Source organism: Monomorium pharaonis, chromosome 3 (assembly GCF_013373865.1).
Source record: "Monomorium pharaonis isolate MP-MQ-018 chromosome 3, ASM1337386v2, whole genome shotgun sequence".
In the NCBI taxonomy this organism is placed as follows: Eukaryota; Metazoa; Arthropoda; class Insecta; order Hymenoptera; family Formicidae; genus Monomorium; species Monomorium pharaonis.
In genome coordinates, this window is record NC_050469.1 from 23304124 (window position 1) to 23316761 (window position 12638).

General features: G+C 26.6%; 3 protein-coding genes and 1 long non-coding RNA gene across 5 annotated transcripts in view; 3 read left to right on the top strand and 1 right to left on the bottom strand.

Moving 5' to 3' along the window:
* LOC114254848 overlaps positions 1–12638 on the bottom strand; it is a 45827-nt gene that overhangs the window by 26876 nt on the left and 6313 nt on the right. Inside the window, exons 4-5 of the long non-coding RNA XR_004962538.1 lie at positions 10060–10162; positions 5838–5992 (exon numbers count right to left, since the gene is read on the bottom strand). This is a non-coding gene — a long non-coding RNA (uncharacterized LOC114254848). The remainder of the gene's footprint in view (positions 1–5837; positions 5993–10059; positions 10163–12638) is intronic.
* Positions 68–5827, top strand: LOC105832036 (odorant receptor Or1). Its single transcript, XM_012672627.3, has 5 exons — positions 68–2196; positions 2593–2928; positions 4419–4620; positions 4849–5004; positions 5107–5827. The coding sequence occupies exons 1-5, from the start codon at positions 1835–1837 to the stop codon at positions 5161–5163; spliced, it is 1113 nt and encodes a 370-aa protein (XP_012528081.1). The 5' UTR covers positions 68–1834; the 3' UTR covers positions 5164–5827.
* LOC105832026 (putative odorant receptor 71a) lies at positions 6014–7922 on the top strand. 2 transcript variants are annotated; one of them, XM_028192121.2, is made up of 3 exons: positions 6014–6837; positions 7114–7420; positions 7842–7922. In XM_028192121.2, the coding sequence occupies exons 1-3, from the start codon at positions 6410–6412 to the stop codon at positions 7860–7862; spliced, it is 756 nt and encodes a 251-aa protein (XP_028047922.1). In that variant the 5' UTR covers positions 6014–6409; the 3' UTR covers positions 7863–7922. The 2 variants fall into 2 exon arrangements, with proteins under 2 accessions (XP_028047922.1, XP_036140058.1); XM_036284165.1 differs by lacking the exon at positions 7842–7922 and having other exon boundaries at positions 7114–7480.
* On the top strand, positions 7903–10065 carry LOC118644767 (odorant receptor 2a-like). Its single transcript, XM_036284170.1, has 3 exons — positions 7903–8043; positions 8146–8301; positions 8570–10065. Exons 1-3 carry the CDS (start codon positions 7903–7905, stop codon positions 8615–8617), a joined length of 345 nt encoding a protein of 114 aa, XP_036140063.1. The 3' UTR covers positions 8618–10065.

The window sequence follows — 12638 nt, forward strand, 5'->3', positions numbered from 1 at the left end:
TAGAAATATATATATTTATATAATATAAGTTGTTATATCAAAAAGATGATTTTTATTTACATTTAATTGAAGTTAAATAAAAATAACCTTAAATCTAAAGAACCTTATTCATTTAAAAAATTTAAAAAAATTAACAGTCTTAAATTAAGCTTTTCGATTTATCGAGGAATTTTGTCGATATGGAGATCTCGAAAGTGATCATATTACTAGCACACGTAGATGGCTATATTGACAACATCCTTTATCATCGTTTAATTTTGTATAACTCGAAATATATACGGCCGAATAAAGAGTTAAATAATAAGAAAGTACTCAAGTGTACATACAGTTGGGTGATAATGCGGTTAAGTTATAAAAAAATGAGGAAGTATGTGTAATTAAATCTTAAAATGTACCTTAAAAAATTTTCGAAATTCTTAAAAGTAAAAATGCCTTATAACAAATATTGACTGTTGTGTTTTGTTATATTAGCATCATTATATAACAGTAGGCTACTAAACAAATGATATCATAAATAATTACTAGAATTTGTTAGCTATAATAACGGAGATAATATGGGTGGCCTTATTATCCGCACTGGCCATATTACCACCTTCTCCTCTATATACATATATATATAGTATAATACTGTTCTTTGAATGCTGAATGTTGTCCTCTAAAGTTAATAAATAAAATGCAATTCTTGACAATATGATTTCACTAGCTTAGTAGCGACTGAACGTATTACATTCATAACTCATATACTTGCTTCATTTGTATATTTTATGAGTTCTTTGAACCGCTTGCATCCTGCCAGAATTACTGACAGAGATCAATACGAATAGAAAAATTAACGATGGCAGTCGGATATGAGACGGATGTGGCAATAATAACAAATTCCATATTTTTTGTATGTAAGTATAGATCATGTGCATTAAAATTTCATGGTGACACATCATAATTTATAGTCTAAGGTTTTCGTTGTCCACAGGTTTTTCCTATATTATTTCCTTTTATTTCGTTTCGTTTAGTTTTGTACTATATTTATACGCTATTGTGTAAAAGTCACAAAAAGACATAGCTATGCATATTATAAATTTACAAAAGTATTATTATCGATCAAAGTATTGTATAACACACACATATACACACACATATACACACACAACACACATGCACAAGAAGAGGTATACACATAATTTATGGTGATGATATATGTATGTTCTTCTAAGGTCTACAAAGAGTCGAACACGAGTGCAGAATGTATGTTACGTGTGTATAGACATTGTACGATTCGTCAAAGTTTTGTAAAAGTGTAAAATAAACATGAAATTGCTTGATATCTTTTATTTGAATAAGTTATTTATATTATTAATCATTATTTTCTAAATTTCATAAAATACAATTTTTTGCAATATATATTTTACTTGTTAAATATCAATCGAATATTAGCTAGTATAAATAAATAGAAATTTTTGTCATTATTAATCTAACATTGTTGCGTACAACATAAAACATTTTAAACGTTCATTAAAAATCAAAGTAAAAATAAAATCAAAGAAATAGTAAAATCTAAATTGCTCGGTGTTATTGAAATCTTTCTATGTACATTTGAAATTGCAATTATAAAACTTTTTAAATAAAAGTAAGTTTATATCTAAAAACTTTATCTTTTATATATAATGTTTTCTGGATAATTTTTAAATATCATGCAAAATTTTTTTTACTTTTATTGTTATTGTTACATTATACAATTATGCTTTTTGTGTATGAATTATGCAATAGTAAATAACAGAGTGCGATATAATAAGTGTTTTACCTTAAATTAGAGATCGACGAAAAGATATTTCGCGATATGCAAGTTATGCAATTTTCACTCAAAATCCTTACGGTGGCAGGATGTCGGCCACCAACTTCCTGGTCTTCACTATGTAAACGAACAGTGTACAATGTATATACAATCTTGATGTGCTCACTATTGTTTAGTTTTATGTTTCCACAAGTTATGGATATTATCTTGAATGTCAATAACGCCGACGATTTTACAAATACTTTTTATATAATGCTTGCTATGATTATCGGTTGCTGTAAGATTCTCGGTCTATTACTAAATCGCAAGAATATCGAGATGTTAATCAAAGTGTTGATTGAGAAACCGTTTAAACCTTTGGAACCAGATGAAATTAAAATTCGAGAAAAATATAATAAAATAATTAGGTAAGAATTGGCATTATTTGAGATATAAGGAGATCTGTATACATCAGTTTTAATGTCCCATGATTCTCTCTACATTAATTTTATAATAACATTTAACATATTTAATAAATATTTTGTATTATTACATTTTTTAATTTTTTAATATCATCTTTAATATTACATAAAGAATAATTTAATTATTTTATATATTACAGTATTTTTTTTAATTTTATTGATAAAATTTTATTAATAATAAACAATATAACATTTTTATTAATAAAAAATAATAAAATAAATGTTTTTTTGCTATCTGAAAGTAAGAAATATATACATTTTCTTTTTTTTTTTAATTAAAGGAGAAAAATACAAAACATTAAGTCATCGCGAATTATTCCAGCCTGCATAGTCATTTTGCAGGACCAATTCTATATTCTACACGGTTTTGATTGAGACGGTATGCGGATTCATGAACTTGATGTCTTTGTTAACGGACTTTCGGAGAGGAAATTTAGCGTACAGGGAATGGATACCCTATGCATGGTCCGATACAGTGTATTATTTCACGTATTTTCGCCAATTAATAAGCTTGACTGTTGCATCCATCGTGAATGTTGCTTGTGATATACTGATTTGGGGTTTGCTAATGCATATTTATTGCCAAATCGAGATCTTAGAGTGCCGTGTGAAAAAATCTTTGCGCGACGATCGACGCGACTTGGGTGAATGTGTACGTCAACACAATGATATCTATAAGTTAGTTTTTGTACAAAATTTTGTATGTTTAAATGTTACTTAATTAATCTAAAAAAAATGCAAAGCATGCAATTTTAGTTAGTTTTATATTTTTTTTTAATAATAATTTTGCATACAAAAACGACAAATTTCATTTATTAATTCACTGAGTTCCAGGAAAACTGAGTTCCATCTCCATGTCTTTTTCTGTTTTGAATTCTGGATATAATCCATGTTCTATCTGGATTTTAATAAAATTTAAAAATCAGTTAGTATTTAGAGGAAAAAATTATTCTTTCCAAAAATCTAATCAATAAAGCGTTAGAATATTTGAAAAAAAAGATGTAAAGATAAAAGCGGATGTAAAAAAAGAGAACTCTATCCTCTTACAAATATATAATGTGGCCTGTCTTTTTTTTCAATACACGGAGAGAATTTTCTTAAAATTTACCCTCAAAATCTGATAATTGTAAGATAATGTGTGACTTTGAGAAATTTTACTATACTTTTTAGTAAAATTTACTAAAAGTATAGTGAAATTTACTATGTTTTTAGTACAATTTACTGAAAGTATAGTAAATTTTACTAAAAAGTATAGTAAAATTCCTCGAGGTCATACATTATCTCACAGTTACCAGATTTTGAGAGTAAATTTTAAGAGAAAATTCTCTCCGTGTAGAATAATTTAGTAAAACTAAATTTAGTAAACTAAAAAAAAAGTAATATATTCAATAAGATATGTTATTGCGGGCTGCCAATTACAGATATACTTAATACAATAACATATGCTATTGCAGTATCAACATTGTACTTGCATTAATAGCAAATATTATTGTATTGAGTATTTTATGTAGTTGGCAGCCCGCAATCACATATGTTATTAGCTATATTACATTTTTTTTCTGTGTATAATTATAATTTGAGACATATATTACAAAAATTATGAATTCAAACAGGTAAAATCTTAAATTTTTTTGTTTCTATATTTATTTTCATGTTACTTTAATAAAGAATTTAATGTCAAATTTGTACAGTTATTTAAAGTACAGAAATTGAAAGAAATAAAATACAAAATTATCCACTTTTTCCCTCTCTCTTTCTCTCCAGATTTTTAATTATTAAAACGCAATAATAATTCTACTCAAAATAAAGGGCGATAATAAAAAGTAATAAGCAAAATCATTTTTCGTTAAATATTTGTCAGAAAAGAGTTATACTTATTTTACCTTTACTTTCAATTTTTATATCTACCTTTTTTAGATATTTTTTTTTATTACTTTGATTGTAAAAGAAAGAGTAATTCTTTTTACCTCTTATCTATTAATTACAAGCTAATAATTTTGATTAGAGCTTATATGCAAGAATTTGAAGTAAAAAAACGCATAGGAGTCTTTTAAGACATAATGGGTTAATTAAGTAAAGTTTAATTCAATTTATTATGTTAAAATAACAAATAATTTAATAATATGTAATAATTATAAAAGAAAACTGAGAATATTATTCTTTTCTAGATACGCGCGTAGAATAAATGAAAAATTCAAGATTATTATTACTGTTCAATTCATAGCTAGCATGCTAGTGATATGCTCCGGTTTGTATCGACTAGCAAAAACTACATTTAGTCCGAAATATATTCCACTTATGCTATATACAATTTGTATGTGTTTGCAAATTCTTATTTATTGTTGGTTTGGAAACGAAGTAAAGTTAAAGGTAATTAAATGTATAATTATATATACAGATGTATATGTATATGTATATATATATATATATATATATATATATATATATATATATATCAAATATCTTTTATCAATATTTAAAAAAATAGTGATAGTAAAATTACAGTTAATAATAAGCCAAAACAAAATAATATTTTAATTTAAGCCTAATGTTGTATTGACGTAATACACTCATACACTACGACAATCTCTATTACAGAGTATCCAATTTTCTGATAACATTTTTGGGATGGATTGGGTAACAACAGACAAGAAAACAACGCAGAATCTTATACTAATTATGAATCGCTCTCTGGTTCCTATCGAATTTTCTAGTGCACACATTATTACAGTGAATCTAGATTCTTTTGTGAAGGTTAGAAGTAAATTTATTATACTTTTATAAGGGTATATAAGTTAAAAAATATTATATATATACATATATTGATACTCTTATATATAAATTAATTTTCTTTAGTTGCTTAAGATGTCGTATTCAGTATATAATATACTTAAACAAACAAGGGAAGAATAATAATAGTGATAATGCCACTAAAAAAAGAACACATAGTATACGTATGTTTAAGATATGAGCAGTCATGCGTGTCAATGTTGAACAACAAGTATGAAAGTATTTGCAATTGTAATGTTTTGCGCAATTGCATATCGCTAATATTACATACATGTATAAATAAAGTGTTATTTATCTGTATATTTTGTATTATGCTTTTTACTTATATTCTTCACTAAATATTTGTTATAAAAGTCAAAGACTAAATGTATTCAAATATGTAAATAGATTTTATATAGACAGATATTATTAGTATTTAGAAAAATAAAATACCAAGAGTCATATCAAAACTTGTAAAATTAAAACAAAAATTATCAGATGAATTAAGATAACATTCATGCACCAGAAATAATTTTTCACGTGACGAAAAAGATAAAAGAAAAGTACTTTTAGTACAAGTAATCAGCACAGTGCATAAATTTATCTAAAGATTGATTATATTTGACAATAATGTACTAACAATAGGTGTAAATAGACATAATTCCATTTACACTTATCTTCATTCAGGACATGCAAATGTGGAAATCGATAAGCGGAACAATAGACTTACAACTGGGAGCAACACGAGACGATATAATACAGAACAAATTATTGATAGAATAAAGAAACTAAAGAAACATTTAGGTTGATAACTTTACCTTCATTAAAATTGCATAGGAAAAAAATTATCGATGGCAGTCTATAAACGAACAACGGAGTCCTCACACATTCATTATTTATTTCAATATTTCAATTTTTCATTTTATTGTCGCATAAAGTTTACATTTGAAAACATTCCTACCGGCAATTCAACCTGAAATAAAAATATCTTGTCAGTAAATACAACGTCGCTAATTTCAATATGATGATATTGACATAAATATTGAATAGAAGTTCATAGAACGGGAAACATATGTTTTATAGACAAGTCTACAGATATTCTAAGATTGTCTCAGTTTTGTAGAAAATCGTGCCTATTATTGTCCATTACGCGATTGAACCTTATTATCTTATTTTCTTAGAATATTTATGAAATTCTTTTAAAAAATTTAATACAATTTTCAGCTTTTCACAAATTACAATAGAAAGTTTTATTCAGTATTCCTTCAGCTTTTAAAATTATATTATTCAAATTTATATTAGTGATGTGAACAGAGAATTAAATTCTTGTAACTTTAAAGAAAGCTTTCTATTTATTGTAATTAAATTGAGTAATAATTATTGTAGAAATATGTTAATTTCCGATGATTCCAGTGTTCAGGAAAATCACGTTCGGCATGATAAAAAGAAAGATAAATTAGCTCTGTTTAAGCATACATTCACGACAATGACGGTTGTTGGATGCTGGCAACCGTTGTCGTGGTTGTCCCCAATCAAATATAAACTTTACAGCATTTACACGTTATTTCTGACTCTCATGTTGCTTATTTTCGCAATTTCTCAATTTATGATCATCGTTTTGAATGCCGCTAATCCTGAGGACTTTACTAGCGTTTTGTACATGATGACAGCCATGTGCATGGGAATCTTTAAGATATCTAATATGTGGCTAAATCGTAAAAATTATGCAGATATTATTAATACTCTTATTGATGAACCATTTAGACCAGTGATAGCCGATGAAATCAAGATCCGTCAAAATTTTGACAGAATGATATGGTAAATATTATATTGAATATTATATTTTATTAAACATATTTTCTATGAATTTCTATGAATTTCTATAAATTAGAAGCAAAAGGTATTTTATTAGTGGAAATAATGTAAAGAGCAAAGCAGCAATAATAGTATTTGAATAAAATTCATAGGGACTAACAATGTCGGAGCTAGTGGCTTAAACTACCGAAATAAATATTAATTACATAGATTAGAATATGAATAACAAAAGATGAAGAAGAGATTTTGTAATAAATTTAAATTAAAATTATTTTGCAGGAACAATACGTTATTTTGCTTAGTCTTGGTTGGATCGACGTGCGGTATCATCGTCTTAACTTCTTTATTCACGAACTTCAGAACGGGAGAGCTAACATATAAAGCTTGGTTACCATTTAATTACTCATCTCCAGCGTTATTCTTTTTCGTGTACACTCATCAGTTAATAAGTATAATAACTGGTGCCCTAGTCAATCTTGCCTGTGATTGCTTCATCTGTGGTCTTTTGTTACACATTTGTTGTCAGATCGAAATATTAGACTATCGGCTTAACAAATCACATACCTGGGAAAATTTGCGTAACTGCGTACGTCACCATGATCTTATATTTAAGTTAGTCTCGTAAACGATTCTATTATTGCAATTCTCGTCGGATTTATGAAAAATTTAATCTGCAGTTTTTCATCTTTAAAATTTTTTCATAGTAATTATTACGTACTAATATATTATTCAACTAATCAACTAATATAAATTCAATTTTTTAATGCACATTATTTAATGCAGTTGTGTAAATGTAATTAATATTTGCATAATTGTTACTCAAAATTAATTCCTTTGGAATTGAAACTGTTTATTATCGTATCGGAAAGATCATAATCTAACAGAAATGAACAATATCATAATCCATCGATTAAATATAAATTTTTTAAATAAAAAAAATATAATTATCTGAAAATAATTAAATATAAACTATTTCTTTAATTATAAAATTATATATTAAATTGCAGTTTTGCTTCCGTAGTGAATAAAAGTTTCACACAGATAATTGCTGTTCAATTTATAAGTAGCATGTTAGTGGTGTGTTCCAATTTGTATCAACTAGCCCAAACAACATTAAATGCAGAATATTTTTCATTAATATTATATACATTTTGCATGTTGATAGAAATTTTTATTTACTGTTGGTTTGGAAATGAAGTCAAATTGAAGGTAAGCGCAATTCATATTTTAATAAAATTTAACATTTTATTATTTTGAGCATTATTATATAGTACACAATAACAATTTTAATATTTTATCATCTATTTATAGAGCCTTCAAGTGATCGATCGTGTTTTTGAAATGGATTGGACGGAATTAAACAACAGCTTTAAAAAAGCTTTTCTAATGATGACGAATAGAGCAACAATACCTATTGAATTTAGTAGTGCATATATCTTTTCCATGAATCTTGAATCTTTTGTAGGGGTTAATATTAATAAATTTATTATTATATATTTATAACATATTTCCTCAATAAAATGGCATCCAGCATGTATTCTTTTTTTCCTTTAACTTTACACTTTTAGAAACTCATTGCACATATACCTGCACCTAACAATAATAATTTAATTTAGCATAAAAAGTAAATAAAAAATTTTTATCATTGCACTATTGTTAAATTATTTATTGTTACTTCTTTTTAAATTATTAATTGTATTTTTTTTAATGTTAATTACTTCTACATATTTTGCAGGTACTTAGATTGTCATATTCAGCATACACTTTACTACAACGATTATAAAATCAATGTAAAGAAAATAGCGTATGTGGAATGCATTAATTTTATAAGTAATATTCAAAATATAATTGGCAAGTTAAAATGTATAATAATGTACTTTAAAAGAATTAATAATTCATTGTAAGAATGTACAGAAAATAATCATTTATATTAGAAATGATAACGTTTTTCCAAATATTATTTATATTACTACAATACATTATAAGATTAGAAAATCTCACAGAAATGGTGAGTGGGTTTCAGTTGCCTACATTCCTAGTTGCCTACAGCTTCGTTTGCACACACGAAAATAAGGCACAAAAGTACGATTGCACACATGATATTATTTCACGCATACATATTAATTGCACACATGATATTAATACGTTTATACACATTGCACGCATGACATTATTGTACACATAAGCTAAAGAAACAATATTAACATATTGCACACATGATATTATTACGCTCATACACATTGTACACATGACATTATTGCGCATATGCACATTGTACACATGACATTATTACACTCATACACATTGCACACATGATATTATTGCGCTCATACACATTGCACACATGATATTATTTCGCACATGCACAAAATTTGTGTGCAAACGAAGTTGTAGGCAACTGGGAATGTTATAAGCAAATGAGATTCCCCCAAAATGGTTAGCCTACAAAATACCATTACTCCAATTATCATCCCTATCCAAACATTATTTGTTGTGAGATGCTCACATTAGAAAAATAATAAAGCAAAAGTATTTTGCTTTCCACGTTTGTACTTAATAAAAAACGCATATACATTATTCAAAAAAAGATAGGGAATAGCAGACTGAGAAAAACTGAAGTCGCAAACAGCGACAATAATGAATATTTTATAATGAATGTGTAACGTATCAAGATTTCAAACATCTGTATCCCTGTCGACTATTTACATATTATACAGACATGAGATTGGAATTCTTGTGAAATCATTATTTCACGAGAAAGCTTCAGGTTTGTTATTACAATAATAATGTTACCTGTATTCAAAGGGAAAATTCAGTAGAAAGCAGTTGCACAAGCAAGCTATAGACTTCATAAAACTATAAACCCTTCCCTCGGCTGAATTATGATTACTACATGACAGCAAAATTATCACGCAACGTATATCAACAACAAAAAAGCACTTCAAATTGTTACAATACAAATTACATAGTTAATCATGTTGATGTATTCGATTAATATAATTGTTAAAACTTTTTTGAATAAGAAAAAGACGTTATCAGTTACTAAGGAATTTAAAGAATTTTATTTAGAGAACATAAGTGTATTAAAATTTACACTCGTAATTCTCGCAACTGCTGTATGCTGGCAACCGTTTTTGTAGACATCACTAATCAAACATATGTTATATAATGCCTATACTTTATTAATAATTAGTCTAATGTTTTACATTGACGCATTTTAGAAACCTTTTCTTGAACGTTGATAATCTGGATGACTTCACCGACATTGGATACATCATGTTTAACTATGTTCGCTGCGTGCTACAAAATATTGAATCTGTGGGTGAATCTGTGGGTGAATCACGAGAATTTTGCACAGTTAATTCAAAATCTTATGGAAGGAACTTCTGCTTAAACTACTAGCATCCATTGAAATCAAAATTCGACGTAAATTTGACAAAATGATACAGTAAGTATAGAATTATATTTTGATTGATTTGTAAAAATCATGTAAATAATAATTCAGTTCTTAATTTAAAAAAAACTTATTATTCTATTTAGTCTTGCAAATATAATAATTATGATATTAATTTAAATGTGGAATTTAAATTAAAAAATAAGAAATATTTAAAATATCATCAAAGCATTTTTGCCGAAAATTTTTTTTGTAAGTTGCATTCTTCATATTATTAACGAAACATTAATAATATTATATTATACACACTTAAATTATTTATATTCTATTATTATGTGTTTTAGTTTGTATATTTTTAATTAATTTTATCGGTTTAGAGATTAGAGAATATTTTTGTACTATAATAAAAATTCTATTTTGCGAGAAAAAGGCAAAATTATTTTTAGTGTCTTTTTCTAGAAATAATTCAATGGGTTACATTGTGGGATATGCACTAGTGCAGGCCACGTCTTAGTATTATTATTATTGACAGATTTTAGAAAGAGATAGTTAACATTCAAAGGATAGGTACTATATTACTCGTTGTTCATGCTTTTTTGTCTCACGTACACTCATCATTACTTAGCGTGTCTCATTAATATTGCTTGTGACAGTCTCATTGTCGGTCTGTTATTGCATTTGTGTTGCAAATTACGATCTTATAATATTGTTTAAAAGGTCTCATTAATGGCCAGAACAGTGTGCATGATTGAGTCAACATCGTTACATAATCAAGTTAGTTATGAAAAAATCTTGTTAAACTTAATCTTAGAATTGATTATCCTATTTTTAAAAGACAGAATCTTTATTCGCTTCAGCGTTACATTGTCAAAAAGAGGACTTGGGTCATAATCTCTCCTAGCAAAGTCATTCCTCCATCCATCCGTTTAGCTATCCTTCTATTCTAACCGGCCTGTCGCATAGCTTTATTTAGTATCATATAATATAACATATCTTATTGCTTCGCTATAATTGCAAAAATCCTACATATAATAATAATAATAATCTTTAGTCTCTTCAGCATGCAATAGTCAAGAAAGAATCCTACATAGAATACAATAATCTTATCTAAACATTTTTCTCGCTACTATCTTTCAGTTCTTACTCTGTTTACAATCCTTTTTTTAACTTATAACTATATTCCCTTACTATATCGTCTAACCTTTTTATATTTAAATCTTTCCCTTTACTTTCTATTACTTCTACTCTTCCTCTCTTTCCTCTCTCCTTTCTTTCTCTAATCTTTTCTTCCATCTTTCCCTAAAATTATTTTTACCCATTTTTTCTCTTAGACCCCATTCCTTGTTAGGTGCCACTTTTTCTTTTTCCTAGCTCCTTTATGTGCTCTTTATAATCTTCTATCTTACTAACGTAACGCCAAGATAATTGAATCTCTTTACCTCTTCTATCCCCTTATCTTCCTATTTCGATTTTCCTAACTTTTCTTCCTATTCCTATTAAATACGTCACCTTTACTTTCTTTCTCCATATTTACTTTTAACTCTTTTCTCTTTTTCTTCGCGCGCATATGTTATATATAATATTCTGGCAATTGATAATAATTGTTTTATTTTAATATCTTATTTTAAATTATAATATATTAAAAATGTAAAAATAATACACTCACTATGCAATTTATTTTCAAAATTTTATATAGAAAAAAGTCATGGATATATGAATCGTAGATGCTTACTTTTGCACTTATATTAGATCATATTTTTATCAACGTTAGTAAAATTTAATAAGTATTTAGAATTTTTATTCCTTTACGTAATTTTATTGTATTTTGATGTAACTGAGAAAATATTATATTTTCTGTATAGTATAAATTTCATATAGAATAAATAATTTATTTATCAAATTATTTACGTAAATATCCGTCAATTATGAAAAAATTATAATTAAAATAACTTCTCTTTTAGACTGGCAATGACATCTTTGTTGCTTATTTTGACTTATTTTGACATAATAAAATATGTTTATGAAATATAATAAATATGTACATTAATGTGAGAAATGTTTAACAAGATATCGTCAAGATTAGTACTTTATTGATAAATCTTTGAAAAACTTTCTCTTTTTTTTTTGCAATATATTATTTTGTTCTTTACCTTGACGTAGCAATGGAAAATGTTACACCTTTTTTTACATAATTAAAACTGTGTGTTTGACTATCTCGCGCAAATCTTTAATATGATCCTTTCGCTGCATTATATATTGCGCTTAGAAATCAATAGTAGAACGTTGCAAACCATTTTCTTATAAGAATAGAAGATAATATAATGTCGTACATTGATGTAAAAGTATATCATACAGGTATTGTCGAGGTTTGTATGTTATATTTTATTAATGCAACCCCTGAAGAATTTTT